The sequence below is a fragment of the Cyrtonyx montezumae genome, unplaced genomic scaffold, assembly GCF_038088225.1.
Source record: "Cyrtonyx montezumae isolate F1298 unplaced genomic scaffold, pur_monq_1.0 scaffold_3, whole genome shotgun sequence".
Classification (NCBI taxonomy): domain Eukaryota; kingdom Metazoa; phylum Chordata; class Aves; order Galliformes; family Odontophoridae; genus Cyrtonyx; species Cyrtonyx montezumae.
Window position 1 is genome coordinate 85,141,400 of NW_027072034.1, and position 17,196 is coordinate 85,158,595.

Below are 17,196 nucleotides of genomic sequence, written 5' to 3' on the forward strand. Positions count from 1 at the left end.
GAGTTATGACAACAAGCTTACAAAAATCTGCAAAAATCAGCCACTTCTGAAAGCTGTACTAGAAAGAAAGTGGTTCAAAACATCAAACCATAGAAAGCAAAAATATAATGCTTTAGATTAAATAACAAGAAAAAACGTATATGGACAAACAAGGGAGCTCGGAAAAAAGTTAGATAAAAGGTAGTACATATAACAAAGACCAGCCAACTCATCATAATATAAAAGAGAATCAACGTTGGTGGCACTTTCTACAGAATTGACATCTCAGCTACCTAACGGAGCCCAACAGATTTTTCAGGTTAATTTATTTAGTCCTTTCCTGAGTACATTTCAGACTGCACTGTATCCTCAGCCAAGAAGTTCCACAGCCTAATTATGGGCTTCAAGAAATGCACACTGATATGTTTGTGCTGAATTGAGTAGATGTTCACATCTGTCCATTATTGTATTCAATAATTTCAGTTTCACATGTTATTGCATATGAATTATTATTATTATTACATATATGTTATTATATTCATGTTATATGTTATCATATGTTTATGTGCTTCAGAGGATAAAAAGGTTTTTCCTTATCTGTTTTCTCAATACCATCTTCAGTTTTATAAACCTTTTTTCATTCCTCTCTAACCACAGCCTGCAAATCATCTCTCTTCTCTCTCTCACATTTAAGAGTCTTTGGCTGTATATTTAGTTACTGACCAGTTAGTTCAGTAACTAAAGGAATTGTTTAGCAGCTTAAAACAAAAAACAACAACAAAAAAAACCTAATCCAGACTGGTTTTTACTGTACTATTTACCGGCCTGTAACTCATCCTGAAATTCCAGTTAATGTCAGCATGAACATGAATGAAATTAAGTCAGACTAGAGCCAAGTTAAAACTCAAACTTTTTATTTAAAGTGACCAGCAAATTTGAACAAAGGTTAAATTATTCACATCTCTACTGGAATTCTGTGCTAATGTATTGAGATTTGTTTTCTAATACAAAGGGAAAAGCGAAGCAGGAAGTGGATCTGTCTTCATAAGCTCAAAATCCATAGAGGAGATGGAGTCATGATTACCATTTGCAGTTTAACAACAACAGAGAAGTGCTGGTAAAGAACCACCTTTAAAGGAGAAATGTAATAGCTGGGTTTCATCTCTTACCAATAAAATTCAGACCCTGCATACATCACCTTTGCAGTACTATTGCAAGTTGGATGTCTGTTTAATGATGTCTTCACAGCAGCAGAAGCTATGACACATCTGCCACTGCAGGAAACTGCGAAAGTTTGCGAGTTTACAGAAAGTTAATGAGGCAAGAAATTAAGTTATGTTCCAGGAAAATGCAATATGTGATAGATCAGGCTGACATGTACCAAAGTAAGAAAGTAAGTCCAGTACTTTCTGGGGAGATTAGATGAAGAAGTATGTATTTCACCAGAAACTACAAAGATCTGGTTGAAAAAAAGTGAGTATGAAAATGAGGTTATGTCAGAAGAGGAAGAAAAAATCCCAGAGAAGAAAAAAAAAATCCCAGAGAAGACGGAACTTCCTACAGTAACTATGATGTAGGACTAACATAAGAAATCCCATGCCAATCACTCATAGTAGACTTTGCTCTAAACAGGCTTCTTGATCATGGTTTCAGCTAACATTTTCTAGGTCCACAAACACAGACAAGATAAAGGAATTCAGTAATAATGCTATGTTAATTCATTAACATACCTGGAAAGCCACTTAATCAGAAACAATTTTAACATAGCAAGAGCACTAACCAGTGACTGTCGGAACAGGAAGCACTTCCTAGGGTCAATCCCACAGGCAAGAATGGCAGCAGTGGTGTCCAGTATGTTCTGGCGAAGGACAGCTGGTTCCTTGGGCATGGTGAGAGAGTGCAGGTCCATAATGCTGTATAACACTGAGTTGTACTTTTCCTGCAGATTCACCCAGTTCTGGATAGCTCCAAGGTAGTTACCAAGATGAGGCATCCCAGTTGGCTGGATACCAGAGAAAATCCGATCCGTTACCATATTCTGTTAGAAAGTAGTAGTAAAATTAACAGAAGCATAAATATATCTATATATTTAAAGGGTCTTTTATATTTTAAGTCATTAACAGAGACTGACTTATGCTTGTCCCTTCATTCTGCTTCCCAAAGTACTAGAAAGCCCTACCTACGGATGCCTAAAAGTAAGTGCAGTAGTCAGTCAAAATATTCTATCTTACACAAGAGGCTGATAATTAGCATGATTTTAGGAAATCAGACTACATACACAAACAAACACAGCTATAAAAAAGGCCAGAGAATACTAGGTTTCAGAAACCAAGTGATAGACTCATCATTTTCACTTTTTTTTTTTTTTGCTTTGCATTTATCTTTAGTACAGTATCCACTCTGATACTGATATTTAAGAACACAACAAAGAGAACATTTTTACTACAAACATATATAATATCCAAGTTGATTGCCATCTTAACTCCCATGAACACTGCAGTCTTATTATTCTAGCTGCAAAAAAACATTTGGATAGGTTCCTGAAAGAAAACTGCTTCTTGACACAAAAGTCAAGACCATCAAAGTCTTGAAACTACTCATCTTGGCAGCAGGAGAGTTTCTAAAGTGCTCTGTAAAGAAGCATTAACAGCCTAGGATAGCACCTGGAATAGCATGAATACAACAGCACCAGCAAAATATGAACATCTGAAGGGAGATCACAGAAAACAAAACAAAACAGAACAAAAAAAAACCCCAAAATTAAAAAGCTTTAAAAAAATGTATAGCTTGGGTAAGTTACAGTTACCATCTTGAAAAGTTTGTTTTCCTGCATCTTTGCACTCCCTCTGACCATTTCTCAGAGCCCTAATCTGTCACTGTATGATCAATTACCTCCTGATCTTTCCAAAGAATTCCACCGTATTCAGAAAGTAATTCAGCAATGTTCTATGTGAAAATACTTGTTACATGCCAAGTTATAAGAGTATGTAAGACTACATGAAGGTCTCAGTAACCTCAACAGGCAGTCCCAGTTACAAAGCTGTACGATACAAACTCTCACTCCGGTGTGTGATGACAACATCAACTTCACTGTACCTCCGTCTGCATGATTTCTTTCCTGATTAATTTTATAAGCATATCTATTAAAAATAGATTATTTATTAACTGATATAATCTGTTTCCAATCCTGTGAATCTGTTATAAACGTATGGAGGGGTGAAAGGATTAAAAAAAAAAGTAATTCAAACTATGAAACCACAAAAACTGGCAGTAAGAGTCAAGGACAAGTACCAGTATTTCGAACTATTAAAAACAGGACTTCAAATTGACTGCATTCCCTTAATTCTTTTTGACTCAAACAGACTCAAGAAAAATGAATGAGTGTTTTAAAGTAGAACACTTTTTTACATGATTTATAGTTCAGAAAAGCCTAGTCAATTTCCTTCAAAATTTGCTGAAAATTTCCCCATTTTCAAAGTAAGTCAATTTTTCAAATCGAGACAGTTTTCTTATCCAATGCATTAGTGTTTGTGCTGACAGGTAAGAGCAAGTTTGGGCTGGCAGCCATGCTAATTTCTCTCAAAAGTGCCCACACGTTTAAATCCAGGCAATAACCTTCCCACTGCATCCCAAATTTCAGCTTGATCTAGGTATATTCCTGAGTCAGTTTCTAGATGCTCTTGGAGGACTTCTAGCCCTGTGGCTGTCAGGCAGCCAGCACAGTGAAAAATCACACCATTTCCTTCAATAGAAATTCTAAATCCCAGTTCTTGTATTGTAGTCCTTGAAAACCATACTCCTTTTCTCCACTACAAAATATGCAATCCTGCTACCTCTTGCTTACCTGGGAACCTATAACAGCTCATTTCTCACCACCGGTAGAAGATACAACTTGGCCCAAGGACTGCAGGTAACTTACTGTTGACTGATCAAGACCAGGTGCTCACTTAGAGCAAGAGACATAAAGAAGCCCAACACACATAAATGAAATGAAACTTAGTAGAAACTGAGGGAACACAAGATTCACTAGGGTTCAGAGCCATGCTGTTAAGGACATAGGGCAGCTGTGAGGCAATGCAACAGGCTCTGAACAGGCATAACATTTGTCTTTTGCTTCCTAAATTCCAGTTCTTCAAGAGAGTAAGAGCTCAGAAAAGAAAACATGATAGAAAATAGATTATTACTGAGATGGTGTTCTGTACCTACTGGGATTCCAGAACAACTGGCTGTTTCTCAGAGCACATCTCCTCTCCTCATCTTCCCATCTCCATTCAGCTCAAATCCCCATGCTCCTTCTCACCTTCCTTTCTATCCATATGCCTGTTTAACCACACTATTCTACACAGGCTACAGCTGCTTCCAGCCTCTCTCTTCATTTTCTTCTCCACACAGGTTTGCACCTTCCACGTTCTTGTACTGTTTTCTTCTCCCGCTTGTTCTTCCCCATCTACTGCTACCCAGATGGCACGGCACATCAGGACAGTAAAGAGGCACTGAATAAGGAGGCTACTACTGCCTTGACTGCAGTGACTTTATAGAGAACGATTCCTAGCTGCATTGTTTGAATACTGTAGAAGCTTTATGGTGTTGCTGTTGCTATGGACATGCATGAAATAGAGTACATTTAAATGACTATTAAAACATGGTGCAGAAACTTGTACATCTTTCAACTGTAGAATAGACAAAAATATGTGAAAGATGTGAAACGTCCCCTTCCTATTGCTTAATTTCCCTTGGGACTCTGAAGCTCATGTTACTCCAGAGCACAAACAACTCTACCCTTTGGGGTAAGTGTCTATTGTCCCAGTGTCTGGGATCACTGTGCACTCTGCAGAGGTCTGCTTATGTGCTACTGCCTTGATTCAAACACAGCTGGCACTTCAAGCCCATGGAGGACAGCTCTGCCCATGAACTTCCTCAGGCCTCTGATCTCTTGCAGCCTCAGCACCTGCAACATATGCTTCCCAAGACATGGTCAGCATCTTCCTTTCTCCCTTCTCAGATCACTGCCCACTTTGTAGATTAAGTCACTATGAACATAACAGTTGTACTGGCAAAACTGTCCCCTGTGGAGTATCATATTCTCAAATAAATGGTACAAATGCAATAGAGACATTTTAACAAACAGTCTGAAGTCATTTTTCACCAATAATATATAAAGCATTTGTGTCTCAGTACACCTTGCACATTCAAATTCTGCCTTAACTCAAAATATTTGAAGGGTAACAATGAGCTAAATAAAGATGGATTTGTACTAAAACTACATAAGTTAATATTTGCTGACACACTACAAGTTGGAAAGAAAACACCCAAGCACAATGTAAAATGGACACAATTTTAAATAAACAGAGAACAAAGTTTTCTGTCTACCCAGGAAGCAGACTACCTGGGAAAGCAATCACAGCATCTTTAATAGTGCCTCTGTGCTCAAATGGTAAACAACCACTTAGAAAAGGTTTGTTCAGTGTATGGGCAATAAATAACCAGTTAAGCATGAGAAACAAACAGTAGCAGTATTATAGTCAGTCAAAGCTCAGCAATTACTTAACTTAAAGTACGGAACTTGCAGAAACAAGTAAATCCAATAATAAAAATTGAGCTAGGCTACACTAGCAAATCCACTACAAAGAACAAATCCATACTGGCTGCCAGCTGAGGGACCAGTTGAACAGAAGTCTTTCATCTTTAACTCCTTTGATTCTCTTCAACAACATAAAATACGAGATGTTCAGCAAATTGTGTTAGCAGAAGTCTATATTAAAAAAATATAAAAACACCCACCCTTAAACGAATCGTGAATTTCCAGCACAAAAAAAATATACAGAGAACATAGCTCTTCTGGAGAGAGTTTATGTTCGCTGTTTGTTCACCCTGTGAGAAGCAGTGAGCAGCAGAGCAGCATGGCAGGGGAGGGCTGTCTGGTACCATGAAATCATAGCGCTGGAATGTGCTTCAGCAGAACTGCTAGGTCAAGAGATGGGAGCTGTGTGCACCAAAGCTGGAAAGGGATGAAAACAAAAGCAGTGAAGATTTCCCAGCTGGGCAGACTGAAAGCCACAAGACACGAAGCTTCAGCCCATGGGCACTCATTCTTTCAGACATCTGTAGTGCGCACAGGGTGAGCCTGCTGGTCCCGTGTTTAACTCTGCGTGGTGTGTGCACCCATACTGCTAGTGCTGCATGTTAACCCCGCTCCTGTCAAAAGCATGGTACCCAACAGATGTTTTAACGTGTATTATTCGTTTTCTCTCAGTAAAACTTCTACGTGGCAACTCCAAGCACTGCAGTGCATTTCCTAGCAGCATTTCTAAACTAAGTTTGGCCTGAAACTTGTTAAAGTTCACGTGTTCTCTTACCTCTTCACCACAGAATGAACCCTGCTGATCCTTGTACTGGAAACTGGCAATGTGGAAACACTCCTGAACTACCAGGAGTAAGTGCTGTGTTCCCATCCCAGAACAGGACAGCACAAAATGCACCACACCTATTTTGAAAGCAAAAGGCCATACTGGAATAGATGGCTGCTTCAAACTTCAGTCTTGCTGTCTTGGACCAAAGCTGTTTTTCTCAGTAGGCCACGCTGCAATAAGGAGTCAAGGCCTCACTTTGGCTGTCAAATCCACCCTAATTCCCCGCATCTATCAGACAAGCATGCCAGAAACAGAGAACTCAGCAAAATCCTTTCCACAATTCTAGTAAATCCCTCTTTCCCTCTCCATGCTGAGCTGCACACCTCAGAAAGCAGAGACAGGCCTCTCTTGATGAGCCCACTGAGACACTTCCAAGCTCTTCAAGCAGCCCAGCAGCACAACCCCCCAGTGCAGCCATGCAGTGCTTTGGATGCTAGTAGCTGCACACGTTGCTTTTCCAATTGTGTTTAAAAGCTTTTTGCAACCTCCAGAGCAGGATGTCATACGCTCCTTAAACTATTTGCAGCTGTAGAGAAACTTCATTGTTAAACTTCTATTTCATTCCATGACTTTCAGCTGACTCAAATTTACTTCGTTAATAGCCTCTAATTTAGACATCTGTACAATCCAAATATATGTTATTCAAATAATATGTGTATTTGATATCTAGACAATACAACAGTTAATGAACATCTTCAAAAAAGTTTTTGACTGTCCATGTCAAACATTTACAAGCTTAAACATTTACATTTAAATACTTTGTAGTTTCTTATGTGAAAACACATCTTTCTTTTAAAGTAAACATTACTCTGAAAGGACCTTAAAGTTATTTCAGAAACAAGCATGGAAGTGCACAACTAACCACAATCTAAAACTGTCTTTACCAAACTAAAAATCCAGTGGAAAGCAAAGTACAAGTGCATCACTGCAAACATTTCATTCTGTCACTGACCATAACGATGACGGGCTCTTTCCATGAGCTCAGCACCACATCTGCAATGCTTAAAAGGGTAATTCTTCTTTTATTTATTAATATAAGAAGCCACCTCTGTCTCTTTTAAGATTATAGGAAGTTACTAATTTTATTAATTTTTTATTTATTCTTTACCAGGAAATTTTTTTTTATTTATTTTTAGTTGCTCAGGATGAGAACCAAGGAAGTATGAACTGTCATCCTACCAGAAGACAAAGCATAGACACAAAATCCAGTAATGAGTGATTTGGAAGCCTCAAACTGTATCCACTCAAAAGAAGAAACCAATTCAAAGCTCTAAAAGCACTAAGAATCATATTGAAAAGATTCAAGCAGATAAAATAATTGTGAGCTAGTTCTTATTATCCTGGCTGTGCTTGCTCATCTTTAGCTTGAGGAATTCTATGAGAGTTGAATTTAAGTTAGATATACCTATCTGGCATGATCAACAGACAGCTTCTCACATATGTTGTAAAATTAGTCATAACACAGTTCATCTGCTTCTCAAATGAGTTACACAATAAAACCAAGTAAAAGCATTCATAGGTATTAAGGCCCACTTCTTTATAACTCCACATAAATATTGCCATTGTGCACTTGAAATGACATCAGATGAGGACACAGCTACAATTTTAAGAAAAGCTCATGCTACTTTCACCTTTTCCTTGTTTTTCAAAACTGAAAAAACTGGCAAGCATTCACGGAGACTGGAGAAAGCCACCAAGAGGACTGCTTTCTCCTTTTCATTCAGTACAGGGAAATACAAAAGACCATAAGATTATGACATGAATGCCAACCTCGAACAATGGAGGGCTGGTACTCAATGAGGGGAGAAACTGACATTTTCAAGATCCCCCCCACTGGCCAGATATAGAGATACAAATCAGCTCCTGAAGAATCTTCAGCTAATTGTACCCTCTAGGAAACTGAAGGTAGAACATAGCTTCTGAGTAACTGATTTCTTTAGACTCTATTGCTAATTTTAATCCAGAAAGCTGACTGATGGGAGATAAACCTCTGCAGCTGTATAACACATTTAACAAATATTTTCAATTTAGCTTAATTAAAAAAAAGTTTCACTCACAAGTTCACCTTCGGGCTGAAACAGAAGCAAGGGATTTCAGATCTATAAACTTCACTACCACGCGAGACAATGGCAGCATTACAATAGCTGTAATACAACAACAGCTGCAACAGAAATCCCTCTGCAACCCACCCCACTGTGAATGGTGTCCATTCACATGCTATAGCATTTAGCCCCCTGCTTTATTTTGATAGCCGTGCTGTCGGGGCAGAACAGGTGAAGAGCCAAGCGCGGCCCACAACATCCGAGCTAATTCTAAACACAGGTGGTGGGCAGGACGGCAAGAACAGGAAGTCAAGAGGAGAATCACTGCTGACATGAACGACAGGCAAGATTGATGGCTTCCCTCTCTAGTTTTCCCCACTGTGTAGGCACGCAGGGGGTGGGGGAAAGGGACGGAGAAGCTGCTGTGCCGGCGACATAACACACCGCACAGCCGCCTCAGCTCGAGCACTGATTAATGAGGCTGGAACGACTCAGGAAACAGCGAAGGATCATTCGCAGACGTTGCTCTTCTTGTTATAGTTTTATCCGCAGCGGTTCATTTAGCCCTCATTCTCCTGAGCTGCAGCAAGTTCAAAGTTGGCAGAGGAAAAGCAAACGCGAAAGTCAGAGGGAAGAAAGAGAGGTATTAAGTAAACACAGACACGAGTAAAACACACAAATTAGGTATTTGGAAATTTCAAACATGAAGATCCTCCCAACAGGGATCAAAAAGAGAGGAAAAGAAACAAAAATGAAAAGCTTGCCTCAGCCTTGGAGACAAAAGAAATTCTTTGGCTGACACAAGTTCCCAACTACTGCAACTCTTGCATCTGTCTAGGATTTTTTATTTCTCTCATTAATACTTTGCAACTTCAAAGCTCTTGTTTCTGAAGTGATACACTGGCCTGTTAATCTTGGCATAGCAGCAACCTGTCTACAGCCAGCTATTAGGCAGCAAAAAGCAGGGGACCCAAAAGAGTCAGATTTTACTAGCTAAATCATATATTTTAAAGCCTAATTGGGACAATTTAAGTGTTAATGTTATTAGAGATAGAAAAAAAATGAAAAAGGGAACCTTACAAGCAGTCGACATACTACAGGTTTTCTTTGTTTATTGACCCTTAAGCAATTACTTCTCCACAAGCGTGGTACAGAAGCTGTTAAAATGTATTTATCTTGATCTCTTAATGCAATACATCTAATTCATCTGGTACGAATGCCATTTCATCATACTTAATTCTTAAAATTAGGGATTAAAGAGCTAACACTAAATCAGAAAGAAAACGTATTTATACCAGGGCAAGTTTTCAGATAAATATCTTCTAAGAAGGGATTAACTCACCACTCATTTCATTCAGAAATAGAACAAAATTAAGATTTAAAGAGCACTGCCTGGTACCCCTTCCTTGAATGTCAAATGTATTTAAACACAAGTAAGATTTTAATATTTATATTTAAAATGAGAAACACATTTAAAGGAGAAACATTTACAGCGTATACTAACCCCACTCCATAAATTTAACTCTGCCCTCTAGGGCTAGCAAAAGACTGCAGTGTAACTGTGTTGGGGTTAGGCTGCCCTCTCATGCTGCCTCGTTAAAGATGACTAAGCAAAGGCATCCTTTCATGTGGTATGCTGCGCCCCACAGCCCTATTCTCCCATTTGCCTTTATGAGCCCCACGTGCTGCTCAACGTGTTCGCGGCAGCTGTACTGGCAGACACAAGGACTGACTGCCCACAGCACAGCTCCTGCTGCCGCTCCACAGCGGGTACCCCTGGGCCCAGGGCACTCAGCCTTCCCTCCTGCACTGAATTGAGCAGGTGACACAAACTCTGGCTGGGGGATGCTGAACCTACAGCTCTGAGGCCTGCTGCCTAAGAACAGAAGAGCTGACCACAGAGGTCTGAGGACGAGAAATGGGGTTGGTCACTGGCAGAACAGGAAAGTTCTGTGAGCACTTAGTGATGTAACTGATGCACACAGAGCCAAATGCTGTCACCAATCTCACTTCTTGGCAATGACATAGTGTGATAATAGTCCTATTTTTTTTGTTGTTGTTTTTTAATGCACAACTCTCATACTGGAAGGATAGCTGCACCAGTTCAAAGTAGAGGCAGATCCCATAGGGGCATACTTACAAAGCACTGTTCCTGCACCGTCTGTTTTGAACAGACAAGACACAGAGCTGCAGCACATGGGCTTAAATGGTGCAAGACAGGCAGCAGCCTATCAGTTAACTCCTTAAGAGCTTCTCTCAAACCACTTATTGTATATAGAGACATAGCACATCCCAAGTTAGAAGGGACCCACAAGGATCATTGAGTCTAACTCCTGGCTCCACCAAAACCCAAACCCTATGTCTGAGAGAGATGTCCAAACACTCCTTGAATTCCAGCAGTTTGAGGAAGTGCCCACTGCCCTGTGCATCCTGTTCCATGCCCACCACCCTGTGGTGCAGACCCTGTCCCTGACCCCCAGCTGCCCCTCCCCTGACACAGCTCCATGCTGTTCCCTCGGGCCCTGTCCCTGTCACACACAGCACAGCTCAGCGCTGCCCATCTCCTCCCCTCATGAGAAGCTGCAGCCTCTTCTGCACACACCACGGGACCATACCAGCTCCTCACATGTCCTGCCCTGTAGGCCCATCTGCTAGAGAAAATACTACATGCTAGGGGATGGAATTGGACAGGAGAAGTACACAATAGCATTTACTAATGGTTTACAGTGAGTGTGGAAAAACATACCAATTGTAATCTCACAAGATTTTGTTCTGGTTCCAGTGCTATTTAGTATTTTAATATCTTCGTTGATAACATGGATGACAAAATAAAGAGTATTCATTAAAACTGCAAATGACAGAAAACTGGAAGGACAATGATCTTGATCAGAGAAATAAGATTTTCAAAAAAAAATCAAGTAGCTATCTATCAGGCAAAAGTACACGAATCTAAAGAGAAAGAAATATTCAACTACACAAACACAGGAAAGAGAGCAGATGTATAAGCAGCAATTGCAGACAGGATCTTGGGTTTGTAACACTTTAGAAAGTGAATATGAGTTAACATTTTGCTGCTGTGAAAATACTAGCTAATAAACTATAGGAAAAGTTCATTGTGTCCTTACATTGATAGAATTAAAATCCAAATTAAAATGACAATTTTTTCACCTTACTCAGAATAAGGATGGCCTCAAGCTGGATTAGTGGGACAAGATTTGGGCCTATATTTTGAAAGAACAGTAGAAAAACAGCCACATAAGTGTAACCAAATCTAATGAGAGACCTCAGAAATAAGACTGAGGAGGAAGCTTAAGAGAACTGAGGTTTAGTCCATTGGAAAGAAGAGCAAAGATAGATGAGATCTTAAACAAGCCCTAAACATGTAGTCTTAAACATATTACTTTCGGGATCACGGTTAATAGGATCAGAAAAAATAAACTTAAGTTGCAGTAAGAAAGATTCAGACCAGATGTAGAAAAGTCTTTATAAACAGTAAGAAAACATTTCACAAGAGTGTTTAAAAAGGTTCTGATTGCCTGCAGTAGTGAAATCTTTGTAAGATAATACTACATGAGGTATAGTGATAAAGACGTAAGGACAGCTCATTTCTATTTTAATACAGGAGAAGCCCCAGAGCACTGGCGTGTCTCCTCCAGTCCTCTGAATGTTGAAGTTAGATGACCAAGGAGGCAGGGAGCTCTATTAGATACGCTAGATAGCATGGCAATTCACGTTTTAAGTCTTTCTACTCATATTTAACAAAATTTGGGAATTAAGGCCTTGTCACAAGTAGCAGCTAAACACTGATATCCTTTGAAAAACGCTGTGTATTATTGAAAGATGCCAAATATTAGTTAACACTTAACTGCTTGTAGTCTAATAGATACCTATATTCAAAAATGTGTGCTAATACAATAAAACTGATAACCAGTGGAGAATTAGCACTTGATTTGCTGCAAGAGACAGACATCATGATCAAAATGTGAGGTCATATTGTATTTATAAATACAGGCTATTAGATATATGAAAAATTGATCTGCTTTTAATAGACAAAACCATTTTAAGTATTAAGAACAAAAAAGCAGAAAAATATCCCCGTAACTAAATCTTCCCTCTCAGAGAAAACTGAGAAGTTTTATGTTTTTGATCACATTAGTACCCAAATGGTTTAAAAACATCTGATCACTGTTCCTCCTCCTCTGACCTCTAGCTGAAATTGAGTTTAACATATCTCTTATATATTTTGCTTGAATGAGGAGAGTCTGCATGCTGCCAAGATTGCCCTACGAAATACAAACAAAGGCTGTCAACTTACAACTAGAGGGATGTTTTTAAAAAATATATTGTTTGTTTGTAATTTCTCTGTTTCTTGAGAATATTGTCCTAGAAACTCAAAGAGCAATTCATTTCCTCTCCATTATTTTATTAGGCAATTACCTGTAGCAGGAAAAAATTGTCTTCATTTCACACAGGGCCACAATTAACACAGCTGTTTAACAACTTTCATGTTGTGGTCACTGGTTGGAAAGCAAAGTTTTAAAACCACCTGAGCGGCCTGACAAAGTGGGAGTCTCAGTAAATTCCATAATGGTGCAGAAATGCACAAAGAAGATCCCATAAATGGTCCTCCTTGCCAATGCTTAGCATAACTTTATCCATTTCAATACTTTAGACTTAATGATCAATTTTACCAAGGACTTTGACAGCATTTAAAAAACAACACCACATTTCTTAAGTGAGAAAGGTAGTATGCAGAGACTTCAGTTCGACTGATTTTAATCATTGGAGCTTGGTTCAAGTATCACCAAGTTCAGCAGTTTCCACAGAAAGTACAAAATAGATGAGGAGAACAAAACCAGGGAGGTTCATTCATGCTCAGGTCTTGCACTCAAAAAAGCATGCAGCCAAAGCATGTTCCTGTGTTCAGGAACACAGAAGCCCATCTGACACTTCAGCTTATGTACAAAGACTGATCCCTGAGACTAAATGCCCAACTGAAGCTGTATTCTCTTCCTGAGGAATTTAATTTAAGTTAGGGTTGAAGATATGATGCATGTAGTATCTGGATTTCGACTGCCTGTGCTTGAACAAGCAGGCAAACATCTATTGAATTTAGAACTGATGAAAATTTCAGTATATAGAGCATATTATTTACTCACAAGAAGTAAGATAAGTAAGATAATTCTATCTTTACTATCTAATGTGCACTAGCATTTTCGTCACTAGTACAATCAAATGCTGTTCAAAAAAAAAAGTCTGCCTCTGGTCATGAACCAAGTAAAGAATGTAAAACAAAACCAATAGAAATAAAGGCTTGTAGCAGTACAATAGCACATAGAAGTTTGCATAACATAGCCTGTGAGATTAGAATAGCTGCAGCACACTCCATCCACACTGCAGCATACTGTAGTCACAATCCCACTTGTGAGACACCAAGAGCCCAGAAATGTCCAGTGAAAAGATCTTTGGGTCTGTGTGACACTCCCTTGTTTTAAAGATGTGATCTCCCTCACTAACTTAAACCATATTGCTCAAACTAGCCCATATGAAACCAGACAAACTGCCAACTCACCAATTCAAATGTACTCTTTGTACATCAGTGTAAATGAAATAGACTGCACTGCAGTTATCCCAGAGATGCATAATACTCCACTCTTCTTTGATTACTTGTGTGTATTCTACTAGAGACTTACAAGCCTTGTAACATGGCCAACAGTAAAAATGATGCTCTGAAGGAAGAGATGCCACCTTTGGCTGTTCTGACCTGGCTTAATGCTCAATGAACATGCCAAATGCTGACACTGCTTTAATTCCACAAAGACGACAAAAGTGAATATATTCTTAACACAGAACAAAGAAAACAACAGTATAAATGTACAGAGAGCAGAAAGTGTACATGTTCTTGGAGGTAGCAATTACATGGGCTAATTTGTTGCCAGCAGAGATGCAAAATGAGATTCAGTTAGGAATTCAGAGGGCTGGACCCTTCATTCCCCTTGCATAAGCAACAAAGAGGCTTTGAAATGTCTGAAACTGTTTTGTTCTTCCATGCAAAAGGAAAGCACCCTATGGATGCCTATTAACTAAAGTCTTTCCACATCTTGGCAAGTATGTGATTTCAAGAAAAATATTTGTAAATGGATAACCCAATTCAAGCAGAAGTCAAAGACCACCTTTGAAAGGAACTTTGATGTGGCTATAAAAAGATTATATTTAGGAAGGATAGAATAATGTGGTTCTGTCATCAAAAGTTTGTAACTCCCTGTAATTCTTTGCTGATGTTAATGTAAAAAGCAATGCTGGTAAGCAGAAAAGAGAATGCCCATGAGACCTTCAAGGATTAATGAAGAATCCCTGCAAAGAACTGCTTCTGCTGTTGTATAAGCTCAAACCAGGCCATTTAGCAATCTTGCTGCCAAAGGACAGAAATACTGGAGTATCTATAAGCATGAAAAAAGCATCAGAAATAGTTGTTAACTGAATCTTTGGTGAGATCACTTGGAAGACTGAGACTTATTAACATGAAAATGTTGAAACATTTTTTCCAAGCACAGCTACATGGCAAATGTCAAACTACACACCTGGCAATAGATAAAAAATGATGAGAAGTTGTTGAGAAGATACTAGCACCTCAAATTTTTTGAAGGCTGGTGCATAACCTTACAAGTGAGATCAACAGTTAAGCATATAGACTGTGAGGATAACACTGTGAAGACCAAAGTATAATCATGTTTGTCACAGACAGAAGCAATTGTGAGAAGACTGCACTGATTGGGTTCAAAATCAGCTATGAATACTCCAGCTGACAGAGTGGGAGTATAGACACAATCTCATCTCACTTTTGTTTCTGAATCTTCTGAATAATTCTGGGAATTAGAAGTGTTAGTTATACGGGATCTCTGAGCCTCAGAAATGGAAACTTATCACTACCTAACCTTGGGATTTTCTTGTACGGGAACTGACTAACTGACACACAGCTAAGTGGGATTACTCCTTTTTGAAAGCTCAACGAGAAGTACTGAAGTCACCTTCTAATTTGTACTGTAAGGCTCCAAACTCCTCACCTATAAACCAGGTATAATTAAACATTTCTAACTTGTACAACTATGAAAGTGTCATCTAAATACAAATGGAGAATAACTGAGATTCTTCTGCCTGGTTACGAAGAAATCATCATACTGGTAGATCACCACAACATAACTCATGTGCAATCTGGAAAATAAGGAAACCTCTCTCAGCTGTCCTTGCATGCAACGCTAACTCTTTATTCAGATGTCATGCAGACATCACTGAAACTGTGAGGTCAGCTTTAAACTTTGCACTGCTTGTGACAGCTGTAGGCTGTGGAAGCAAACCACAATTAAAAAAACTCTTTAAATTAAAAGTTAAAAAAAATATATTTCTGGTAGAACTATATATATGACTCCCATTTCTCTTTTCCCTCATAGGGAGAACTGCAGCACGTGCTCAAAGTGGATAACCCCAGAGGCAAAAATACATTGAACTGTGTTCAGTGAATGCACAGATTTGCTTGATACAACATAAAACAATAAAATCTTCTACACTATTTGTCTGAGCTAGGAACTCCAGTGACAGCAATGGCTCAAATAGAAGGAAAACAATTTCAATCCACTACTTACAACCTCAGGAGAACTAAAAAATAAAAATAAAAAAATCAGTGATCTAAGGTGACTTAACTGACTTAATATTTTGGAGTTTTCTTCAGCTTCTGATTCTGCTGTAATTTGAGCTCACTCCACAAAATGTTTGTTCATCTAACCGTAGAGTCCCAGGAAAAACCACAACTTGTGTCATGGAAAAAGTAATTGTTGAATGTCTAGAACAACACTTGCCCTATTAGTAACTGAAAATTCTATCCAGCAATGAAATAGCCTTAAAATAAGATACCCTGTCTGCGAACTAGAGACAGAGGTGATCCACTGCAGACTGTAATTCACAATACATTTGTCCAATATATGCGTCAGAGAAATTTACACACAACTTCAACATCCAGAGCTGCCAGTGTAGCATCTTTCATTAAAGTCACTCTGCAAAAACAAGTTAATAAAAACAGAAGTCTCTCAAGAGGAAAAAAAAGCAACCAAGAGACTCAAAGTGAGAGCCAGAGGGGGAAAGAATGGTGGGACTCAACCCAAGCTCTGCCAAGATGCTAGAATAAAGAGCTGTTTTCTGCTAAAACATTCTACATTTGCCAGACTTTGTTGCTAGAACTCCATTTTGGAAATGAATAGGGCCAGTTCACTCCTCAAAGACCCTTCATTTCTGCCTATAATGGGGGGCTCTCCTGCGCAGCTATAACAGTAGCCAAAATCTACTACAAACAAAGCATTAAGCAAGGCAAATTAGGATTCTCCACACTTGGAATTCCTAATAGCTTTGTGTGGGAATCTGAGTTCTCTCAAATCAAGTGAAGACCTAAAAAATGTTAACTGCATGCTAACTTCTTTGCCCCTCTGAAAACGGTACACAACCTGAATGTTTCATTCCAGCATACAGAACACCTCCAATACTATCTCAAAGACAAGTCCGTTTTTCTAGAGGATTCAGTACAGGTAACCAAGTGCCCCTCTGAAAACGGTACACAACCTGAATGTTTCATTCCAGCATACAGAACACCTCCAATACTATCTCAAAGACAAGTCCGTTTTTCTAGAGGATTCAGTACAGGTAACCAAGTGATTATGATCAGGAAAGACTTCCTTTCCAAATGGGACAGAAGATGCTAAAGATTTAATCCAGAGGCT

General features: G+C 39.0%; 1 protein-coding gene across 1 annotated transcript in view; it reads right to left on the minus strand.

Annotated features, from left to right (window-relative positions):
* WARS2 (tryptophanyl tRNA synthetase 2, mitochondrial) overlaps nucleotides 1–17,196 on the minus strand; it is a 38,544-nt gene that overhangs the window by 15,814 nt on the left and 5,534 nt on the right. Inside the window, 1 exon segment of the mRNA XM_065742221.1 lies at nucleotides 1,760–2,017. Within this exon segment, the coding sequence (XP_065598293.1) occupies nucleotides 1,760–2,017 (258 nt within the window).